The sequence below is a fragment of the Salvelinus alpinus genome, chromosome 11 (genome assembly GCF_045679555.1).
Source record: "Salvelinus alpinus chromosome 11, SLU_Salpinus.1, whole genome shotgun sequence".
NCBI classification, from domain to species: domain Eukaryota; kingdom Metazoa; phylum Chordata; class Actinopteri; order Salmoniformes; family Salmonidae; genus Salvelinus; species Salvelinus alpinus.
Window position 1 is genome coordinate 57271735 of NC_092096.1, and position 25702 is coordinate 57297436.

At 42.8% G+C, this 25702-nt stretch overlaps 1 protein-coding gene across 1 annotated transcript in view; it reads right to left on the bottom strand.

The window, feature by feature from the left end:
• Window positions 1-5639: 5639 nt before the first annotated feature.
• The window catches only part of LOC139534544 (insulin receptor substrate 1-B-like), an 85863-nt gene continuing 65800 nt past the window's right edge, over window positions 5640-25702 (bottom strand). The window contains exon 4 of the mRNA XM_071333748.1: window positions 5640-9296. Coding sequence (XP_071189849.1) covers window positions 9289-9296 — 8 coding nt within the window. The 3' untranslated portion in view covers window positions 5640-9288. The remainder of the gene's footprint in view (window positions 9297-25702) is intronic.

Consider the following 25702-nt stretch of genomic DNA (forward strand, 5'->3'; position numbering starts at 1 on the left):
TCTACACATTTTGCCATGGGGTGGCGAGAAATCTATGTTATCCGAGTGAGAAATTCGACCATGATTACCGCAAGTGTAGTTAGCTGGCCGCTAGACTAACTTACCAATCTAAAAAATTGGGTCAAATGAGTGACAGTCAGAACAAGATAAAAACTGCTGATGCACAACCAAATATCGATATTGCACTTTGTGTATTGTACTATTCTAACTCTCAACAGTAAATTGAGACCCAGAATGATCGTCGGGTCTACAAAAGGGGGGCGCGCCGGTCCTTCTTGTGGGCAAACTTTGTCATCAAAGTCTGGCATTCTCTGGATTTATGGTGCTTTCAAGACAACTGGGAACACGGAAAAAAACAAGATCGTATCATGATGTCAGTGATCTTCAGGTCGCGGCACTAGAAAGAGGCCAGAGTTCCCGACTTGGAATTCCGAGTTAGATGACCATTCAAAACGTATTTTTCCAGTTGCCCATCCCTGCCCTCATACATACAGGTGATGACGTGCAGTTTACTCACATATTTCTTCCTATTCATAGGGCAGGGCAGAGAGAAAGTGAGAGCATCTGCTTCATTCTCATTCAGGCACAGGCTGTGTGTGCGTGTTCATTCCTATTCAGCCCAACTGGGATTTAGTGGAAAGATCACTTGGGATCCAGGTTCCTGGCCATCTGGGCGAGACAGACAACAAACTTCATTAGGTATTAGAAAGAGTGAAAGGAAAGCGGGAGGGAGATGTGAGATACTGACTTATCTTAATGCCCAATGAAACTGTGAACGAGAGAGAGCATTACACACACACATACATAAAAGCAGTTGGTCATCATTCCCGTCAGATGCGTTATAAACCCTGTTGGCATCTTGCCACTACAGAGTCACATTGATCTTATCACTGAGAGATGATGACTAATATAATTCAATGTCATTGTGTGTACAGTAATTAAATCATTAAACAGTTTTATTTTACATGTCATCAGCATATCTGAGTTGTGGTTGTTAAAACCTTCATGAGTTTGATTGTGAGTGTGTGTCTCTGTGTGTGTGTGTCTGTCTGTCTGTCTCTATAGTTCAGTGTGCAAATGTCACCTCTTGCCTGAGCCTGTATTATCGTCTGTGCCTGTCACTTTGCTTATCAGTCTTCATGGTTTCCTATTGTCTCAATCTGTCCCTCCCCACAGACATCCATCCAGACAACTCTTGAATTTTATGAGATTTTGATCAAAGGACAATTCCAACTTAATCTTCAGAAAAAACCAGCACATTTCTTTGTTAGCCTTTTTTTTTGTTGCAGCTTAGTTTTTTTCTCTCAAGCACAGGCAAATATCTTCACAATTTCCCATTCAGAATTATCCCTGAAAGAAAATAAATAAAAGAAAGAAACACTGTAAAACTGCCTTTTCCCTTCCTAGAACCCCAAACTGGCTTTTCCCTTCCTAGAACCATAAACTGGCTTTTCCCTTCCTCCCCTCCTCCGTTGAACATCTAGAACCCCAAACTGGCTTTTCCCTTCCTTGAACCTAGAACCTAGAACATCTAGAACCACAAACTGGCTTTTCATCCCCTCCTCCGTTGAACATCTAGAACCCCAAACTGGCTTTTCCCTTCCTTGAACCTAGAACCTAGAACATCTAGAACCACAAACTGGCTTTTCATCCCCTCTGTGGAACATCTAGAACCCCAAACTGCCTTTTCCCTTCCTAGAACCCCAAACTGGCTTTTCCCTTCCTCCCCTCCTCCGTTGAACATCTAGAACCCCAAACTGCCTTTTCCCTTCCTTGAACCTAGAACCTAGAACATCTAGAACCACAACTGGCTTTTCATCCCCTCCTCTGTGGAACATCTAGAACCCCAAACTGCCTTTTTTCCCTTCCTCCCCTCCTCCGTAGAACATCTAGAACCCCAAACTGACTTTTCCCTTCCTTGAACCTAGAACATCTAGAACCACAAACTGGCTTTTCATCCCCTCCTCTGTGGAACATCTAGAACCCCAAACTGCCTTTTTTCCCTTCCTCCCCTCCTCCGTAGAACATCTAGAACCCCCTATCGTGATGGAGAAAAGCAACTTATCTTACACATTAAACTTCACGACACGTCATTATGACCATCAATTCATTTCATATTAACATAACATGGCTTGGCTCTCCGTTTGGAACAGGGTGGTCGGTATGCAGTGTTGATTTTAGCATGTAAATCTTGGTGGGGCAAACTCCCAAAAATGTTTTAGATGCATGCCAGCAAAGCCACTACACAACACTAACAATACATTAATTGCACTATGATGGTGACAAACGGTGCCCACAAACTGTTAGGGCCTACATAAAGCTGTCCCAACAGCAGAGCTTTCGTTTCAGCACCATGAAGTGAATCCTTACCATCGCTACACTTGGCTATCAGTGGAGCCTTGTCTGGCAGTGAAACAGTTATTTCAGCCTCATTTACTGCATTTTTAAAAAACATAGCTGATATGGCTGACTTGCTTAAACAAATGTGGTTTCTACCGACAATTGAGATGTACAAACTATGGCATAAGGGAATGATGAGTGGAGAAAAGGCAATCCGTAATTTCGATTAAGACATTAATGAGAGATCTAAGACGGATGTAGTCAATATAATTATTTGTTCAGCAATTTTGAAATGTACAGCGACAGAATTCAGAACATGGGCCGTTCTTACAGTATTCTCCCTGTGCACCAAGTCAGAACCGTAGGATGAATAAAGGGCGCATTTAAGGAGACAATGAAAGCTCTTACAATATTCGATGATAACATTTCTCTAAAACAGGCTATAGGCTACATGTGCATCCCCAAGTCAAAACAGTAGGCTAAGCTATGAAAAAAGGGAAAGGGACCAAATTATTAGGGTGAGGCACAAGAGCTACTAACAGCTTACTACACAACATACACTTAGAATTACTTTCTTAGCTACAGTATACATACAGTTGAAGTCGGAAGTTTACATACACCTTAGCCAAATACATTTAAACTCAGTTTTTCACAATTCCTGACATTTAATCCAAGTAAAATTATCTGTCTTAGGTCAGTTAGGATCACCACTTTATTTTAAGAATGTGAAATGTCAGAATAATAGTAGAGAGAATGATTTATTTCAGCTTTTATTTATTTCATCACATTCCCAGTGGGTCAGAAGTTTACATACACTCAATTAGTATTTGGTAGCATTGCCTTTAAATTGTTTAACTTGGGTCAAACGTTTCGGGTAGCCTTCCACAAGCTTCCCACAATAAATTGGGTGAATTTTGGCCCATTCCTCCTGACAGCGCTGGTGTAATGGAGTCAGGTTTGTAGGCCTCCTTGCTCACACACACTTTTTCAGTTCTGACCACAAATGTTCTATAGGATTGAGGTCAGGGCTTTGTGATGGCCACTCCAATACCTTGACTTTGTTGTCCTTATGCCATTTTTCAACAACTTTGGAAGTATGCTTGGGGTCATTGTCCATTTGGAAGACCCATTTGCGACCAAGCTTTAACTTCCTGACTTATGTCTTGAGATGTTGCTTCAATATATCCACATCGTGTTCTTTCCTCATGATGCCATCTATTTTGTGAAGTGCACCAGTCCCACCTGCAGCAAATCACCCCCACAACATGATGCTCCCACCCCCGTGCTTCACGGTTGGGATGGTGTTCTTCGGCTTGCAAGCATCCCCCTTTTTTCTCCAAACATAACGATGGTCATTGTGGCAAAACATTTCCATTTTTGTTTCATCAGACCAGAGGACATTTCTCCAAAAAGTACGATCTTTGTCCCCATGTGCAGTTGCAAACCGTAGTCTGTTTTTTGTATGGCAGTTTTGAAGCAGTGGCTTCTTCTTTGCTGAGCGGCCTTTCAGGTTATGTTGATACAGGACTCGTTTTACTTTGGATATAGATACTTTTGTACCTGTTTCCTCCAGCATCTTCACAAGGTCCTTTGCTGTTGTTCTGGGATTGATTTGCACTTTTCGCACCAAAGTACATTCATCTCTAGGAGACAGAACACGTCTCCTTCCTGAGCGGTATGACAGCTGCGTGGTCCCATGGTGTTATACTTGCGTACTATTGTTTGTACACATGTATGTGGTACATTCAGTCGTTTGGAAATTGCTCCCAAGGATGAACCAGACTTGTGGAGGTCTACAACTTTTTTTCTGACGTCTTGGCTGATTTATTTTGATTTTCCCATGATATCAAGCAAAGAGGCACTGAGTTTGAAGGTAGGCCTTGAAATACATCCACAGGTACACCTCCAATTGACTCAAATGATGTCAATTAGCCTATCAGAAGCTTCTAAAGCCATGACATCATTTTCTGGAATTTTCCAAGCTGTTTAAAGGCACATTCAACTCAGTGTATGTAAACTTCTGACCCACTGGAATTGTGATACAGTGAATTATAAGTGAAATAATCTGTCTGTAAACAATTGTTGGAAAAATTACTTGTCATGCACAAAGTAGATGCCCTAACCGACTTGCCAAAACTATAGTTTGTTAACAAGACATTTGTGGAGTGGTTGAAAACAAGTTTCAATGACTCCAACCTTAGTGTATGTAAACTTCCAACTTCAACTGTATCTCCCTGGCATATTACATAATTTATGTAAGCTGCAGCATACAATACATTTTTGGACTCACCTTGTTGTGCTGTGCTCACTTGGACCACCGCGCCACCTTCCTGTTCAAGTGAGCAAATTTTGTCATCAATCTTTGCAATCAAACTCTGGCATTCTTTGGATTTATGGTGCTTTCAAGACAACTGAGAACACGGGAAAAAAACAAGGTCGATTCAAGACGTCAGTGATCTTCAGGTTGGAGCTCTAGGAAGAGGCCAAGTTTACGACTTGGAATTGCGAGTTAGATGATTTTCTCAGTCAGAGCTCGTTTTTTTCAGTTCCCAGTTGTCTTGAACTCACTGAAGTCATGCTGGGCTGACAGCATGGCCAATGTATTAAACCTTTACTGGCCATGGTGTTGCATGTGAATGTTTATCCTTTTAAGCTTGGAAAAGAAACCCTTAAACACAGACTTGGACCACACACCGTCTCCACTGAATAGCAGGCTAGTGACTGCTTTGTAACGCTTGTAGTTTGCCACTGATTCCTTCCAAACCACTCATTGTTGAATTTGTGATTTCCAACTTGTGTAATGTTTGTTTCCAATGGCCGATGAGCACTGATACGTTTTATCTATCATTTCTCTTCATATAACAAGGATTGAAAAGGATTTGCCAGTAGATTGTCGACTTAATTCATGATGTTGACTGATGTCTAGCTTGCTAGCTAAGATTTTGAAAGTATGATGTTGACATGATAAGTCCAATCAAAGCTATGGTAGATATAACGGTGATTTAACATCATTTTATCTGTGGCCAATCACTTTGAGCCTTCTTCGATGGGTACTTCTAATGTAAATCAATCCAGCACCCAAGGGGCTTGAATTTTCGAGCTCTCCCTGTAGATTTTGCGCTGACATAGTGTCCCCATGAGTAACAGAACACTGAGCCAATCACGGCGCAACTAGAGAACATTACCAACTCCTCCGCTCCGTATTTTCCACTGGCTGCCCCACCACCACAGAAATCTCCGAGCTAGGCAGAAACACCTACATTTAGGAGCTGCCTTACTCAAGAAAGCAAAAAAGAGACCATGTTTTTATGCAGCTTTATTAACTCAATGATTTTTTCTTTGACATTGTTTGCAAACTGATGTGACATGTACTAATGCCAAAATAACATGCAAAACAGATACAACTAAAAAAGTATATATTTTTTTAGCTTAACAGGTGAGGCTAAAACAGGTAGGGCTCTGCCCCACCTGTCCTGAATGACGGGTCGCCACTGTAGGTATGTTAAATGGAGACATGACACTCTTGCCTCCAAGTACCTTGCTTCTCTAAGAATTAAAGTGACACTTCACTCCAAAATTCAAGTTTGTCATCTAGACCTCAACAGTGAATGAGCTCATGGACATTGTCCACTTTTGAGGCCATAGAGTGTTGGATTTAACTTTGATTTCAGAATGAACTCTTGCACTAAGTTTGTTTTTGTGTGTTTTCCCCCATATTACTGGAACCTAGGATCTGGCTTTAGTTTGGAAGATTGTTGAGTCATTATGAGAAAAATATAACATTTCCAAAACACTGTTTGTGTTTAATGTGTGTGTGTGTGTGTGTGTGTGTCGCTGCCTCTTTGTGCCATGCAGTGAACAGAAACAAACCTGGCACAGTGAGGTTGGAGTCAAACTACTACTTTCCTAACCCCACCTCTGCATTAGAAACCATTATGGCCAATTGTCCTGACCACAGATCCCAATCTGGTAGCAATGAAGCCGCTTTGTTATGCTACCAAAAGTCACGTGACTCAAATGAGAAGGAAGTGCATAAGACAGCCAGCCCATATACAAATGTGGTGGTAGTGAAACGGACAGACACATTTCGTTCTGTTTAAAGGTGTCCCCCCCCCCTATTTTTCTCTGTCTGTGATTGCTCATATTGGCAACTTACAGTAAGTATTGTTCATTTAGTACAATTTCATAAGTGTCCCAGAGGCAAACTATGATGCAAGATGTCTCAAAACATCCAAAACAGTTTTTTTTGTTTTTACGGTGGTAAGAAAACAACAAGAGAGCAGGCAAGGTTATAATAGCATTTAACAACCAAGAAAAATATAAAACGTCAGAACTTGAGAGCTCATAGTAGCTATTAAAAGTAGCTACTGTAGCTTTTTAATGTATTGTCTGAAAGAGTCACAGCGTATTTTTGTTTTGGCACTAATACGGCCATCCATAGACGAGGTCCTCAATGGGGTTCTCCTCAGGGCCTACATTTTTCAGCACCAACCCAATACAAACACGTGATGAAGTCAGGGGCAATTGGTCAAGTCATTTCATGGGTCACTACATCCTTGAACATAATTGAAACCTCAATAAGGGAAGGGTACCTTGAGGTTACACAATATTGTACATACGCTAAAAGAAAAATATACATAAAAATAGACTATATATATTTTGAGAGGATAGCCCTGATAGTGCTAAAGGGGAAGAAAGGGACAGCCAGACATACAGACAGGCACTTTAGTGCTAATGCATAGCAGAAAGAGTTTAAAGTAAGAGACAAAAAGAGAGAGAAAAAGGGAGAATGAGAAACAGAAAGGACGGTTGTGGCCATCTATGCCCCCTAACAAAATACTTTGCTAACTAGGCTGAAGTTAGCATGTTCCCCGCAGCTAGCAAGGCCCATGTTATCAAATCCAAACGTTAGACAAGACGACTTTAGCAAGGGCTATAGTTAGCACAGCTAATGTCGGCACGTCCGTTATCTCTATGGACACTATACTCCACCATCCTATCGCTTACCAGGCTCCTGACACGATGGGGATGAAAAGACCTGCAACTGTCTTGAGATAATAGATACTAACGTTTTATCTGATAATTGGATTGAGTAGGATAATAATGTCATACCTATATCTGAGCTGTGAACAGCAACACTAGCCATTTACCACCTAGCTAGCGCAATGCTGAGGGATTTACCATCTACCTAGCACAATGCTGAGGGATTTACCATCTACCTAGCACAATGCTGAGGGATTTACCATCTACCTAGCACAATGATTTACCATCTACCTAGCACAATGCTGAGGGATTTACCACCTAGCTAGCACAATGCTGAGGGATTTACCATCTACCTAGCACAATGCTATAATAATCTGACCAACCCAGGTAGAGGAGAATGGGGTATGTTGAGTGGTTGAGCTCATCTTACCCCACTCTCCCCTATTTTGAATGGCTATGTTCCAACATCCACAGGAGCCCATTTACACCACTCAGAATCAGTGGTGTAAAGAACTTAAGTAAAAATACTTTAAAGTACTACTTAAGTAGTTTTTTTGGGTATCTGTACTTTACTATTTATATTTTTGCAGACTTTTACTTCACTACATTCCTAAAGAAAATAATGTACTTGGTACTCCATATATTTTCTCTGACACCCAAAAGTACTCATTACATTTTGACAAGAAAATGGTCCAATTCACACACTTATCAAGAGAACATCCCTGGTCATCCATACTGCCTCTGATCTGGCGGACTCACTAAACACAAATCCTTCGTCTGTAAATGATGTCTGAGTGTGTGCCTCTGACTATCCGCCAATACATTTTAAAAATAAAATTGAGGAATAATAAGGAATTTTAAATTGTTTATACTTTTACTTTTGATACTTAAGTACATTTTTAGCAAATCCATTTACTTTTGATACGTAAGTATATTTAAAACCAAATACTTTGACTTTTACTCAAGTAGTATTTTACCTGGTGACTTTCACTTTTACTTCAGTCATTTTCTATTAAGGTATCTTTACTTTTACTCAAATATGACAATTGAGTACTTTTCCCACCACTGCTCAGAATGCATGCATTCCACAACGCATCTTTACCTGCAACAAGTGCCAAGTGTTTGTGTGTTAAATACATATTGTCCAGCGCCAGAGACAGTATTCACGGTGAAGGGTGACTGTCTTATTGTAAAGTATGTGGGCGGGTTGGTATGTGATATAGAATACTGCAATCTTGGATGAGAGGTATGGGCAGAGAGAGAGATTTTGAGTGAGAGAGTGAGAGAGAGATAGGGAGAAATCTGTCAGTTACATGAGCTTAAAGCAATGAGCTTAAAGCGAATAGAAGCTATGCTGCCAACATCTCACAGTAAGGCCAGCTAATTGGTATTTTTATCATCATCATTCTTATTATTCTTACACCTGCCACAACATATTGCTACTTCAAAACAAGCACAAATACTGAAGCATCTTCACTTCCTTAGTCAATGCTAAGTTGAAGTTCTTTGTAAAATGTCTACAATCAAAAAATGAGGCACTTGAGCAGATATATATTTCTATATATTTTGTTTTTATACTTTGTATATTCAGCCGTCATTAGATTAAATCCTTATTTTTGATTGGTTAATTGGGTTTCCATTTAAGCTGATGATCGAAAAAAAATCATTGGCTCCCAGTCAGCAGTCAGTCTTCATACTCTTCTCTGATTGGCTTAGAGTCCTCCCTTCTCAGGCTAAGTGCAACCAATAGGTTTTCAGAATATCATTGGCACGCATCCCCATTGGTCATCACAACCAATACACTGAAAGCAGAAAAATAAAATGTTTTCCATCAGTCCTTCCAAAGTGCTTCAGAGGTGTGGCCAGTGCAACCCGTCTTCCCATTGGCTGTCACACAAGGATGAGGAGGAGGAGCTTCAGGATCTCTTATTTATTTCCCATAATTCCAAGGCAAGGGCAAAGACATCAGCATTCTGAAAACAGAGAGGAAATGGCCGGGTTAGAAGACCAGTAAACAATAGCATATGATATGAAGACTAACTAAATATTACTACATTCATCTACTGACTACCACACATTATCACAAACATTGTTTTCCAATCTACAATAAGATATCTATGTCTGCTTATCCACAGGGGAACATTGTGTTCCTTTAATTACATATACAGAGAAGTTCAACTGAGGGATGGAAGGGAGGCGAGTGAGACCGCACAGAGCGAGAGAGAAAGAGAGAGGGAGAGGAAAAGAGCGAAAAGAAAATAAGGGGAAAGAGAGGGCAACCACCACTGCAGGGTGCGTGTGTGTGTGTGTGCGCATGCACGTATAGTTTTAGGTCAATTTACACTTTTCCCATCATATTACACAACTAAAGCAAGTATGTCATTAAGAAAATGTCCTCATTATTGCAATAACATGGAACCGTTGAGAGCTCTAAATTCACACACACAAACTTGTCTTTGTTATGGAACCTCTTGTACGATTGATAACGCCTTCGAGGGTCGTACTGACGGACTGACAGAGGATATTGATGCTACGGAGAGGAAAAGGACTGAAAATGCACACCGTAACACGACGCTCATACTTCTTCCTCTCGATTGGTCAATGTCCCTTTATTAGGGGTAACTAGCGGTCACACATGACGAGTATGTACTGTAGGTCTATAATAATAACAATAATCATGTAATTAACATCATCATTAAAGGCCAGTTTAATTACGAGGAAACGTTGCGGGCGGGCGGGCTGCATGATGGAAACATCAAATCAACCAAAACAGTAATGACGAATGGTGACTGATTGAGAGAAAGGAGTCCTTTGTTCCTTTTCCTAAATTTCCCAGCCCTGCTCTCTAATTGTCGATGAAAAAAAGTGCCTCCTCTATATTTCTGGTGCCCCCACCGCCCCCTTCTTTCTCTTCCTGGTGCAGTGCTATATTTAGCGTCCCGGCACAGACGGTGCCAGCTAACAGCAGCAGCTAGTGCAGCTCAGCCTGAGAGAGCCACACAAACAATCAGCCCAATGGACCCAGGGAGTCCAGAGGAGACAGGGCACACATTGGTACATACACATACACACACATTGGTGCAGAAGCGCTCACAGGCAATTATTTTTGTGGGCACACCAACACACACACATTGAGGACACAGTGACCGGGTAAATATGGATGGCACATAAGAGCATACTAAACACACACACACACACACACACACACACACACACACACACACACACACACACACACACACACACACACACACACACACACACACACACACACACACACACACACACACACACACACATTTTGTTCATCTATCCTCATGGGGACCAAACATGTATTTCCATTCAAAATCCTATTTTCCGTAACCCACCATTTCCCAAACTCGGACCTCAGGACTCCGAGGGGGTCCCCGTTTTGCTCTAACACTACACAGCTGATTTAAATTATTAAAGCTTGTTGATTATTTGAATCAGCTGTATAGTGCTAGGGCAAAAAACAAAATGAGCACCCCTCAGGGTCCAAAACAGAGTTTGGGAAACCCTGCCCTAACCCTAATTCTATCCTTCACCCTAATTGTAAACCTAACAAACCTCCACGCAAAAACACACCAATCCATTAGGCCGGGGTCAGTGAGTACATACATCTAAATGCGAACCGTGACACACACACTAACTACTGACATCAGTGCGGTCATACGCAACCAGAAAGGAAGCACTTCCTTTTCTAAACTACTTTAAATCGCTCTCTCATCGATTTCAACCATTTCCTTGCGTCATCTCTCCGTTCTGGGCTCTAATCGATGTGATGATGCCTCTGTGAGTAAGTGTGACTGTCCCGCTCTGCAGGCTCTTTAACTCCGAGGCCAGATGGGGCTATGATCTCAGCCAATGTCTGGCCTATAAAATGTTCCCTCTCTATATCAGTCCCTATGTCAGTCGGTCTATGTGTCTATCTGGGGCAGTCAAAGTGATGGCTCACTGGATGAAGCAGTCAATGTGATCTGTGTCTGCCTGGGGCTGTCAATGTCCGGTTCTGTGACGGCTCACTTTAGTGGCTCATTAAGGGTAAGGCACCCTCTGTGCCTTTAAGTAGATTCATTTGAGTGTATTTGTGTGTCACCCTAGCATCTGTCAGTCTGTGAGTCAGTCTCCGCGATGATGTAAGATGAATATAAGATGCAACGCCTTGTTCTGTGTGTGACACACACTCGTCTGTTGATCAGAGTTGTCTGTCTGCGTCAGTTGTTGTCTGTCTGCGATGGGGTCACTGGACTTAGTTTAGATCTGTGTGTCCCTCAATAGACTGACACTGGCTGAGCACATACTGCTACTGCGCAAGTGGGCACACATCTCTCTCACACACACACACACACAAAATCGCATACACTCGCTCTCCCCTCTGACCCTTGCACCGTCAATCACTTCCTTGCCCCAGGAGCCACAGCTGTCAAGTTATATAACATTCTGTTTAACCAAGAGCCCATCACCATAGGAAGGCCTCTGCCAAGCAAAGAGAGGGTGTTATGAAAGCCAGTAGGGAAGAGGGGATCAGTGCAAAGAGCCGAGCGAGAGAGATCGAGAGAGTAAGGCGATCTCTCTCTGTGTGCGTGTGACATCTGGGAGATGTACAGTGGGGAGAACAAGTATTTGATACACTGCCGATTTTGCAGGTTTTCCTACTTACAAAGCATGTAGAGGTCTGTCATTTTTATCATAGGTACACTTCAACTGTGAGAGACGGTATCTAAAACAAAAATCCAGAAAATCACATTGTATGATTTTTAAGTAATTAATTTGCATTTCATTGCATGACATAAGTATTTGATACATCAGAAAAGCAGAACTTAATATTTGGTACAGAAAACTTTGTTTGCAATTACAGAGATTATACATTTCCTGTAGTTCTTGACCAGGTTTGCACACACTGCAGCAGGGATTTTGGCCCACTCCTCCATACAGACCTTCTCCAGATCCTTCAGGTTTCGGGGCTGTCGCTGGGCAATACGGACTTTCAGCTCCCTCCAAAGATTTTCTATTGGGTTCAGGTCTGGAGACTGGCTAGGCCACTCCAGGACCTTGAGATGCTTCTTACGGAGCCACTCCTTAGTTGCCCTGGCTGTGTGTTTCGGGTCGTTGTCATGCTGGAAGACCCAGCCACGACCCATCTTCAATGCTCTTACTGAGGGAAGGAGGTTGTTGGCCAAGATCTCGCGATACATGGCCCCATCCATCCTCCCCTCAATACGGTGCAGTCGTCCTGTCCCCTTTGCAGAAAAGCATCCCCAAAGAATGATGTTTCCACCTCCATGCTTCACGGTTGGGATGGTGTTCTTGGGGTTGTACTCATCCTTCTTCTTCCTCCAAACACGGCGAGTGGAGTTTAGACCAAAAAGCTATATTTTTGGCTCATCCAGACCACATGACCTTCTCCCATTCCTCCTCTGGATCATCCAGATGGTCATTGGCAAACTTCAGACGGGCCTGGACATGCGCTGGCTTGAGCAGGGGGACCTTGCGTGCGCTGCAGGATTTTAATCCATGACGGCGTAGTGTGTTACTAATGGTTTTCTTTGAGACTGTGGTCCCAGCTCTCTTCAGGTCATTGACCAGGTCCTGCCGTGTGGTTCTGGGCTGATCCCTCACCTTCCTCATGATCATTGATGCCCCACGAGGTGAGATCTTGCATGGAGCCCCAGACTGAGGGTGATTGACCGTCATCTTGAACTTCTTCCATTTTCTAATAATTGCGCCAACAGTTGTTGCCTTCTCACCAAGCTGCTTGCCTATTGTCCTGTAGCCCATCCCAGCCTTGTGCAGGTCTACAATTTTATCCCTGATGTCCTTACACAGCTCTCTGGTCTTGGTCATTGTGGAGAGGTTGGAGTCTGTTTGATGGAGTGTGTGGACAGGTGTCTTTTATACAGGTAACGAGTTGAAACAGGTGCAGTTAATACAGGTAATGAGTGGAGAACAGGAGGGCTTCTTAAAGAAAAACGAACAGGTCTGTGAGAGCCGGAATTCTTACTGGTTGGTAGGTGATCAAATACTTATGTCATGCAATAAAATGCAAATTAATTACTTAAAAATCATACAATGTTTCAGTTGAAGTGTACCTATGATAAAAATTACAGACCTCTACATGCTTTGTAAGTAGGAAAACCTGCAAAATCGGCAGTGTATCAAATACTTGTTCTCCCCACTGTGTGCTGTGGATCACAGCACATTAGCCGGTAATAGAACGATTTTGGCCCCAAAAAATAAATGAAAAGACGATAAATTAAAATTGCCACAGGCCAATTGCAAAACAATGTTTTTAGCCTATTCATTGATGAAAATACAAGTCGATCTAAATAGATTTGACCAGTCATGCTTCATTTGAATATTTTACTGGAATTAAATTGGCGTGTGTATTTTGTTAGTCGTTATGATTCTTATTTATCACACACGCACAGCATACAGATACAGAGCCTAGTTTAAGCGGAAAATTAGTCAGACAGCGCGAGAGTGGCTGCTACAGCTCCTATTGCAGCCGGAGTGAAACGTGCTTTATAAGCACAATCAATGTGCAACAATTCTAAATGAAATCGCGAGTTAAAACATTTGTGGCGGCCACAATTAAAAATCGCTACTACTTCTATTTCTCAACTGGTAATTGAAGCGCTCCTCCTTTTCGCCATTCAAGTTCAACGGTTGGCTTCAGCGGGTCACACGTCTGTGTGAGCTGGAAGCAGTATGCATTTTGAAAACATATACAGTACCAGTCAAAAGTTTGGACACACCTACTCATTCAAAGTAAAAAAAAAAAACTATTTTCTACATTGTAGAATAATAGTGAAGACATAAAAACTATGAAATAACACATATGGAATCATGTAGAAACCAAAAAAAGTGTTAAACAAATAAAAATATTTCAGATTCTTCCAAGTTGCCACCCTTTGCCTTGATGACAGCTTTGCACACTTGGCATTCTCTCAACCAGCTTCATCAGGAATGCTTTTCCAACAGTCTTGAAGGAGTTCGCGCACATGCTGAGCACTTGTTGGCTGCTTGTCCTTCACTCTGCAGTCCAACTCATCCCAAACCTTCTCAGTTGGGTTGAGGTCGGGTGATTGTGGAAGCCAGGTCATCTGATGCAGCACTCCATCACTCTCCTTCTTGGTCAAATAGCCCTTACACAGCTTGGAGGTGTGTTGGGTCATTGTCTTGTTGAAAAACAAATTATAGTCCCACTAAGCGCAAACCAGATGGGAAGGTCTATCGCTGCAGAATGCTGTGGTAGCCATGCTGTTTTTATTTATTTGTATATTTTTTTATTGAATATCCGAAACATACAATATACTTGCAGTGAAGCCGCTCAACAACTACATCATATCAGTCATCCAACAGACTCCCATTCAGGGTGACACACAGAAGCATCCAGGGTCAATGCCCTGCTCAAGGGCACGTTGACAGATATCCCACCAGGCCAAAAACCGTAAACCCTCCAAGATCCCCCCCACAGTTCCCCAATAGCTGTCCCTCAACTATTCTAGACCCCTCCGACACTCCCCCTCCAAGAAGAAAAATAAAAAATACATTTAATTCCATTCCCCACCCCCCATGAACCCCCCCGATGCACAAAAAACCAAGAGAATGAACTAAAGAGAAAAAAGAAAAAAAAGACAGAAGAAAACAGCAAACAACAATAAAAGAAAATAAATAATAAATAAATATTTAAAACAAAGGACAACTAAAATCATAACAGCAATGCCAACTGTATAAGTTTGTGTGCATGTCTGGCACTATTACATGGACAGTTGAAGTCGGAAGTTTACATACACATTAGTCAAATACATTTAAACTCAGTTTTTCACAATTCATGACATTTAATCCTAGTAAAAAAGCCCTGTCTTAGGTCAGTTAGGATCACCACTTTATTTTAAGAATGTGAAATGTCAGAATAATAGTAGAGAGAATGATTTATTTCAGCTTTTATTTCTTTCATCACATTCCCAGTGGGTCAGGCGTTTATATACACTCAATTAGTATTTGGTAGCATTGCCTTTAAATTGTTTAACTTGGGTCAAACGTTTCGGGTAGCCGTCCACAAGCTTCCCACAATAAGTTGGGTGAATTTTGGCCCATTCCTCCTGACAGAGCTGGTGTAACCGAGTCAGGTTTGTAGGCCTCCTTGCTCACACACACACTTTTTCAGTTCTGACCACAAATTTTCTATAGGATTGAGGTCAGGGCTTTGTGATGGCCACTCCAATACCTTGACTTTGTTGTCCTTAAGCCATTTTGCCACAACATTGGAGGTATGCTTGGGATCATTGACCATTTGGAAGACCCATTTGCGACCAAGCTTTAACTTCCTGACTGATGTCTTGAGATGTTGCTTCAATATATCCACCACATTTTCCTCCCTCATGATGTCATCTATTTTGTGAAGTGCACCAGTCCCTACTGCAGCAAAGCACCCCCACAACATGATGCTGCCACCCCCGTGCTTCACGGTTGGGATGGTGTTCTTCAGCTTGCAAGACTCACCCTTTTTCCTCCAAACATAACGATGGTCATTATGACCAAACAGTTCTATTTTTGTTTCATCAGACCAGAGGACATTTCATGGCCAGAGGACAACCGTGAAGCACGGGGGTGGCAGCATCAAAAAGTACGATCTTTGTCCACAGGTGCAGTTTCAAACCGTAGTCTGTCTTTTTTTAATGGCAGTTTTGGAGCAGTGGCTTCTTCCTTGCTGAGCGGCCTTTCAGGTTATGTCGATACAGGACTCGTTTTACTGTGGATATAGATACTTTTGTACCGGTTTCTTCCAGCATCTTCACAAGGTCCTTTGCTGTTGTTCTGGGATTGATTTGCACTTTTCGCACCAAAGTACATTCATCTGTAGGAGACAGAACACGTCTCCTTCCTGAGCGGTATGACGGCTGCGTGGTCCCATGGTGTTTATACTTGCGTACTATCGTTTGTACAGATGAACATGGTACCTTCAGGCGTTTGAAAATTGCTCCCAAGGATGAACCAGACTTAAAGTCTAAAAAATAAATTTGGAGGTCTTGGCTGATTTCTTTTGATTTTCCCATGATGTCAAGCTAAGAGTCACTGAGTTTGAAGGTGTGCCTTGAAATACATCCACAGGTACACCTCCAATTGACTCAAATGATGTCATGAGAATTGAAAGAATTGTCCGTAGAGCTCTGAGACAGGATTGTGTGGAGGCACAGATCTGGGGAAGGGTACCAAAACATTTCTGCAGGATTTTAGAAGAACACAGTGGCTTCCATCATTCTTCAATGGTAGAAGATTGGAATTACCAAGACTCTTCCTAGAGCTGGCCGCCTGGCCTAACTGAGCAATCGGGAGAGGAGGGCCTTGGTCAGGGATGTGACCAAGAACCCGATGGTCACGATGACAGAGCTCCAGAGTTCCTCTGTAGAGATGGGAGAACCTTCAAGCAGGACAACCATCTCTGCAGCACTCCACCAATCAGGCCTTTATGGTAGAGTGGCAAGACAGAAGCTACTCCTCAGTAAAAGGCACATGACAGCCCGCTTGGAGTTAAAGGACTCTCAGACCATGAGAAACAAGATTCTCTGGTCTGAAGAAACCAAGATGGAGGAAACCTGCCACCATCCCTACGGTAAAGCATGGTGGTGGCAGCATCATGCTGTGGGGATGTTTTTTAGCAGCAGGGACTGCGAGACCAGTCAGGATCAAGGGAAAGATGAATGGAGCAAAGCACAGAGAGATCCTTGATGAAAACCTGCTCAGTGCTCAGGACCTCAGAATGTGACGAAGGTTCACCTTCCAACAGGATGCTAAGCACACAATGCTAAGCACACAGCCAGTACAACACAGGAGTGGCTTTGGCACAAGTCTCTGAATGTCCTTGAGTGGCCCAGCCAGCCTGGACTCGAAGCTGATCTAACATCTCTGGACAGACCTGAAAATATCTGTGCAGCGACGCTCCCCATCCACCCTGACAGAGCTTGAGAGGATCTGCACAGAAGAATGGGAGAAACTCCCAAAATACAGGTGTGCCAAACTTGTAGCGTCATACCCAAGAAGACTCGAGGCTGTAATCGCTGCTAAAGGTGCTTCAACAGTCAAGGGTCTGAATACTTATGTAAATGTGACATTTCAGTATTCTATTTTATTTGTATTTTTTTATTTGCAACATTTCTAAAAAACGGTTTGTTTTCGCTTTGTCTTCATGGGGTATTGTGTGTGGATCCATTTTAGAGTAAGACTAACCTAACAAAATGTGGAAAAAGTCAAGGGGTCTGAATACTTTCCGAATGCACTGTAGTTTAGTAGAACCCCCCTCCCCTCCCCTGCTTAGACAGGGCTTAGACTGTTTCGTGCCAAAAATAAGCGGTTAAATACATGTATAAAAAAGAAACAACAAATGTTTCCTAATGTTTCTTATATCTCTCAGATATAGGACAGACACTTCAGAACAAACTTCCTTTTGATTTCTGTTGTTCAATGTAGTGAATCTGTGCCACTTTTGTTTGTTTTTGGACAATCATTTCCTCCTCCAGGTTAGATGGACGTCATACCGTATTTGTGTCTCCCCTTTCGTAGGCCTAATATATGGATCAGACGTCGCTTTTACTGATCTGTTTGTCAGTGTCAGCAGAGTAGGCTACCCTGTCATTTTAGTTGTATTAAAAAAGATTCTGCTAATGTCTCCAGTCATATAGTGTAGTAGAAGTGCATGAAATGCATTTATAAAAAGGTCAACATTTTCCTGTGCAACGGAAGGAGAATACATTTAGTCTATTTGTTATAGCCTAGGCCTACTTTAAGCCACTACGTTCTGCATTGAACAGTCTTTTTTGCAAACAGTGATTGAGTTAAGCTATATTATTAGCCTAAGTTATGACTATCCAATCTAATCATCAACTTAGAAATAAGTTAGGCTATTTTACATAAGTCTGCAAATGAGAGGATGCAAGGATTGCTTTATCATAAAGGTGTATTTGTATGGTGAACATTTGCTTTCCCAAGCTTGAAACTCACGCGCCGCCTATGTTAGAATAACTGCCCACATTTACTTTTCCTCAGCCAATGAGATGAGTAACAAACAGCAAAATCACTAGCCTGTCAATCTACTGTCCCCCATAGTAGAGAAGTTGACCTATTCTATTGGTCAGCTTGTCGTTCTGTGCGAGAAAGAAATAGCCTGTTCCAAACAGACTCTGGGACAGTTGTGTGACGACAGATAACCAATTCATACAAGTAGGCTACATCCCCCCAAAAACTTTAAAATGGCAACGAGGCTGATGCAACAGATCAGAACGTTTCGCATAAAATGTTGATCAACTATTATTTCTTTACATTATAATCGCAGCAACGCACACAAGGCAGTAGCCTACGAGCGAATGTTCGTTCCATAATGCAAATTAGCATTAGATAACTGTGTTGTAGGGCATGAGTTCGGGGCTCAAGTATGCTTTATCTATTCCCTATGTTCAACAGTTTGGACATAATTCGTACAGTGATTTGATTTATCCACAGAAATTGAAATCATAGGAGGGAACATTCTGCTAAATAATTATATAAAACACCCACGCACACCCCCCCCCTCCCAACCAGCCCATTTGCTGACTCAGCCCTTCACCCCCCTCTCTGTTCCGTCGCTCTACCAGTTCTGCCACTTTTCTGCCAAAGTGTTCTGAGAAAGCTCCAGAATAAACACTGTTCAGTTCAGAGAGGTGATTTACTACCATAAAGGAGAGGCAAGGCAGCACGGGGCTCTAGCCCTCCGGCAGAGCTGTAGTTCTTCCTAATACCCTTCCCAGAAAACGCTGTACTTCATTCACCCTTCTGAAGTAGAACACAAGACGAGATAGCAACAGAGGAGGCGTATAAGCTAACATTCAACGCTATTCTGCACCGTTTAGGGGTGGAATCGCTCTATGTAGAGTAAATACGGTTTTGCTTCTAGAGTCCAGACATTGATCTTGGGTCAGTATTGTGTGTACTCGCAGAGTGGTTAAGGTTAGAGGTTAGGGGAGGGTTAAAAAAAAACTTGCATCTCAAAGGCTTTCACATCCCCTGTTTCTTTGTTTCACTTGATATGCATTTTGCAAAGTCAGAGGTTTTGGCTACTAGTCTAGAACCCCAAAAGGATTGATTGACAAACTTTTTGGGAAATTTCGACAAAGAGAGAACAAAACTGCTGACCAAGCTTTATTATTAAGAAACATTGTCCCATGACTTAGGAGGGAGAAACGGGTGTGTGTGTGTGTCCATGCCCCCATCCAGTCCATACCCCCATCCTGAGATCTGATAAATTGTGTAATCATTAATAGAGTTGTAAGTGGTGTCCCCATCAATCCAGTCCCCCTCATAGTCCGTCCTCCAAACCCTTCCCTCCTTCCTCCCCGCTGTGGCGTTTAGTTACCATGTGTAACCTTAGTATCTTAATTCAGATAAGTGCGCTTCTGTGAAGCAGGATACACGGGGACAGACTGTGTGTGTGTCAGTGTGTGTGTGTGTGTGAGAGAGTATCTAAAAGTGAGAGTTTGTGAGCGTGTATGTGTGTATGTGGACGAGTGTGTATGTGTGTGTGAGTGTGTATGTGACAGCCAGGCATGGCCCAACATGGCACCGCAAATATTTATGTATGAGCATGGGGAATGCTGGGTGCTCCGGTAGGGGCCCTTCCCTCCTTCCCTTTTCACCACCAGTGGAAAAAGAAAGAGAAACCAGAAAGAATCTTCTTCTTTCCTAGACCCCTCACTATCCTCCCTCCCTCCATCTCTCTCACTCATTCCATCACTCCCTCTCATGGACGTAGGTTGGTAGATTTACAGTGTGGGTTTTTGCTCTCCTCATCCTAATAAAATGTTCTTTTTTGGAGTTCTGTGGTGAACAGATAACCTGGTCTGAACAGCATAGACAAGGCAGAGACTGAACACTGTATGGGGCTGTGTGTGTGTGTGCGTGTATGTGTGTGTGTGTGCTGAGGAGGTAGTGTTGCTGGTTAAATATATAATACATCAATTATATATATGGCATTTAGCAGATGCTTTTATCCAAAGTGACTTACAGTCAAGCGTGCAGAAATGTTTTACGTATGGGTGGGAATAGGTCTGAGTGTGTGTGTGTGTGTGTAAGGGAGAGCAGTAGGATCCAGTGGTCATGCTGGACAGCAGGGTAACAGTAGCTGTCTGTGGTGAAAGCTAGTCATAAAGCATGTCACTGCACCGCTGCTGTTTTTAACCATCCCAGGAGGTTATGCCCCCAACACACACACACACGTTTCACAGACCACACACAAAAAAAACACACCACATTCTCCCTTTACAAAACACACACACACACAATTTCAACCAACAACACTCAACAACACAAACAGTCATGCATAATGCAAATGTTACCACTCTGCCCGACTCCTGGGCGCACAGTCACCACTACATATGTAAATTAGCCCTGACATGACGCACAGCAGTGGCGCTTGACGCGTGTTATGGTTCGTAATATGATTTATATTAATTTGTACTCTAAAAGCCTTTTCTATTTATCTGCAGTTGACCTCACTACGAAAACACGTGACCACTCCATGACCAGACACACGCGCCCAACCCAACCCCACCACTCCAGTCCACTAGGCTAGGTAAAGGAAAAATGTATATGAAATGAAAAAAATAACGACAAAGCCAGGGAGGGCATGTGGGTTCCTGATCTGTCATCCCTCGCTCCACTCATTTGTTGACGCAAGCCAGCCTTCCAACCACACACACACACACACACACACACACACCAAGCCAGTGTTAATGGGGGGGTATAGTGCCCATTTCCTCCCCATCCCTGGAGTGTGAGTCAATCCTTTTATAAGGCCTAATGCACCAAAGATTAGGTCCTACATGCTTCGGTGGGGAGAACATTGTGTGACGGATGCTAATTACTGATGCTGGCTCACTGAGCATCACAAACCGAATGGGATGGGACGTGTTCAGAATGGTAGAGAGACAGAGACACAGATGTACATAATTGACAAAACACACATATTAAAGCAGTACACATACCAATAAAGATAGGCTTACGCACCGCAGAGATGCAGACACAGAAGCACACAAATACACGCTTTCAGGTACACACACACTATCCTCTGTGGCATTTCTGTGACAACATATTGAGTCACACACAAAATACAGCCTCCACGCTGACACACTCCTCAGAGTGTCCATGACATTTCTGCAGGAGACCTTTATTTCTGTTTCAGTGGCAGAAACCTTGAAGGTTAACGACCATTTCCAGGCAGCATAATGGGAGACAGAACAAACATCTTCACTCTCGCTGTCCATTACCTCTGCCTGCACTCGCTGACACATTGATGACATCATTCAACTATCTCTAGTTGGAGCACACATTGTTCTCCTCTCTACATGATTTAACCAGTCTTTGCCCTGAGGGGGGGGGTGGGTCTCCGAGAGTGTGTGTGTGTGTGAGAGAGAGAGAGAATCAGTGTGTACGCCGAGATCTACACAAAGATGTGTATGTGTGCAGTCAGTGAGTCGTCCTCTGATACAATATCACTAACCTGACCCTTCAACTCAGTCTAACACCACATCCCCTCTCTCACCCTGATTTGATCTTCTACATGCACTATATCCCCTGACCCCTACGTGCCCTTTACACTTCTCTTATCTCTCCCACCGACCCATGAGACCCTCTGCCTCAGCACTGACCCCAGCCTGTGACACACACGTCTCCCCCCTCCCCGTGTGAGAATTTCTCATTATCATTAGCAGTGTTGTCAAATGCCCACCGGTGCTAAGCTCTTTACAGACAAATCCAGTGAGAGAGAGGCCGGGCTAGGGACGGTAACTCCTAGAACACTGGGGTTAGCAGCAGTACTGATGTACTCAACACCGGGAGAACAGGAGGAGTAAGCGAAGGAGGTGTTGCAAAACTGAAGGGGAAAAGGGAGCCGTCTTCATCGACTTGGCCAAGGCTTTCGACTCTGTCAATCACCACATTCTTATCGGCAGACTCAATAGCCTTGGCTTCTCAAATGACTGCCTCGCCTGGTTCACCAACTACTTCTCAGAGTTCAGTGTGTCAAATTGGAGGGCTTGTTGTCAGCACCTCTGGCAGTCTCTATGGGGGTGCCACAGGGTTAAATTCTCGGGCCAACTCTTTTCTCTGTATATATCAATGATGTCGCTCTTGCTGCTGGTGATTCTCTGATCCACCTCTATGCAGATGACATCATTCTGTATACATCTGGCCCTTCTTTGGACACTGTGCTAACAAACCTCCAAAAGAGCTTCAACGGCATACAACACTCCTTCCGTGGCCTCCAACTGCTTTTAAATGCTAGTAAAACTAAGTGCATGCTCTTCAACCGATTGCTGCCCGCACCCTCCCGCCTGACTAGCATCACTACTCTGGACGGTTCTGACCTAGAATATGTGGACAACTACAAATACCTAGGTGTCTGGTTAGACTGTAAACTCTCCTTCCAGACTCACATTAAGCATCTCCAATCCAAAATTAAATCTAGAATCAGCTTCCTATTTCACAACAAAGCCTCCTTCACTCATGCCGCCAAACATACCCTCGTAAAACTGACTATCCTACCGATCCTTGACTTCGGTGATGTCATTTACAAAATAGCACCCAACGCTCTACTCAGCAAACTGGATGTAGTCTATCACAGTGCCATCCGTTTTATCACCAAAGCCCCATATACTACCCACCACTGCAACATGTATGCTCTCGTTGGCTGGCCCTCACTACATATCCGCAGCCAAACCCACTGGCTCCAGGTCATCTATAAGTCATTGCTAGGTAAAGCCCCGCCTTATCTCAGCTCACTGGTCACCATAGCAACACCCACCCGTAGCACACGCTCCAGCAGGTATATTGCACTGGTCATCCCCAAAGCCAACACTTCCTTTGGCCGCCTTTCCTTCCAGTTCTCTGCTGCCAATGACTGGAACGAATTGCAAAAACCTCTGAAGCTGGAATCTCATATCTCCCTCACTAACGTTAAGCATCAGATGTCAGAGCAGCTTACCGATCACTGTACCTGTAAACAGCCAATCTGTAAATAGCACACCTCATCGCAATATTATTACTTACCCTCTTGCTCTTTTGCACCCCAGTATCTCTACTTGCACATTCATCATCTATCACTCCAGTATTAATGCAAATTGTAATTATTTTCGCCGCTAGGGCCTATTTATTGCCTACCTCCCTACTCTTCTAGATTTGCATACACTGTACATATATTTTTCTATCGTGTTATTGACTGTATGTTTGTTTATTCCATGTGCAACTCTGTGTTGTTGTTTTTGTCGCACTGCTTTGCTTTATCTTGGCCAGGTCGCAGTTGTAAATGAGAACTTGTTCTGGTTAAATGAAGATGAAATAAAATAAAAAATAAAAAGAGAGGAGATAGAGAGAAACGAGGCGAACAAGTGCAACGGAGAGAGAAAGAGAGATTGACTGGAGCAAGAGGACGAGCAAGAGGAGAGGATGCAAAAACAGAGAGAGTGGTAGAGAAGAGGGAGAGAATGCAAGAAAGATGGAGCATAGATGAAACAAACAAACAAAATGCCAAAAACAAAGAGAGGGTGAAAAAGAAAGACAGGAAATGCATAAAAGAGGGTGTGTGTCATTGAGAGTGAATAGAGAAGTGCTCCCATGGACTCAAGGACCCCCTGAGCCTGTACTACGAGCAAACACACACACCACAGCACACTTGCTCACACAAACACACACACACCATACCATAGCAGACAATCACTGCTCTGTACTACTGTAAAACTGATCCACAAAGTTCCTGGCAGGCGGCCACAACCATCAAGAAACTATATACTGTACTAGTATACACACACACCCGGCAGAACTCCTTAATCCACAGAACATGACAAGAAGAAAAGAAGAGAGCGGGAGGGAGGAAGAGGAAGGGAGAGAGAGTAAAAGTGGTGAGAGAGGAAGAGAAAAGGAGAGAGTGGGTGTACTGCCAAGAAAGCAGACTTGAGGCTGGCGGAGGACTTTGGGCATTAGGTGAGAGGCTTTTCGCCGATCTCTTTTTCCTGTGATTTGATTGGCTTCCAGATCAGTCTGAGCCTTTCTTATTGAGGAGCCCCAAACACGTGTGTGACTGTACTGTGTATATAAACACAGCAACCAGAGAGCGTATTACCATCTAATAACTTTGATTTGAGAAACACACACACCCTTTCTCCCTCTTGTCTTGGGCATGGTCCGGTGCCCCATTGACTGGTTTGACTGCCAAGTGACATGTTGCCTTAACACTGTGTGTGTGTGTGTGTCCCCAGAGCATTTGAATGAAGCAGAAGAGCAGTCAAAACATGACTAGCCTACTGAGTCATTATATCTCCTTATTAGAATCAACCAGACTGGCAGACGACGTGAGAACGAGTGTGTGTGTGTGTGTGTGCGCGCAGAGATTACATTAATTACATTTATATATTTGAAATATGTATTTCAATTACTTCTCAGTATTTTGTCATTTGTATTACACTACACTGAACTACACACTTAGTAACAAAATAATTTCTACAGCTGTAATTTGTATTTTCTAAATACAAAACTACTTTTCTATGCCATTGTTTATAGAGGTCCACCATTTTGTGGCCCCCTTTCACCCTACATTGGTATCAGAAGTCTGATGGCACTGTGGTATGATAAGTGTCTGCTAAATTAACTAAATATAAATGTTTGTGTAAAAATGGATAACTGCAAAGTATTCTGAGTATTATTCTAATGAGCTCTGCCCAGAAACAAGGTTTTGTCTAGAAGAGATACAGCTTTTGTCAAAATTGACTTTTCGTAGCAGGTTTAGGAAAAGTAGGTTAAGCTGTATCCCACCTAGACATGACCCCAAAACAAGGCCAATAATAATAATAACCAGTAATAATTTTGGTATGTTGATTTCACATATATATTTTGGTCATTTAGCAGACACTCTTATCCAGAGTGACTTACAGTCAGTGTTTTCAACTAGATCAGTGGATCACAAACTTTTTATAGTCCCGTACCCCTTCAAACATTCAACCTCCAGCTGAGTACACCCTCTAGCACCAGGGTCAGCGCACTCTCAAATGTTGGACCAGGGCACAAATAATAATATAACAATAATCAATAAGTTTGCTCTTTATTTAGCCATCTTACATATAAAACCTTAATTGTTCATCTAAAATTGTGAATAACTCACCACAGGTCAATGAGAAGGGTGTGCTTGAAAGGATGCACATAACTCTGCAATGTTGGGGTGTATTGGAGAGAGTCTCAGTCTTAAATCCTTTCCCCACACACAGTCTGTGCCTGTATTTAGTTTTCATGCTAGTGAGGGCCGAGAATCCACTCTCACATACAGTGGGGAGAACAAGTA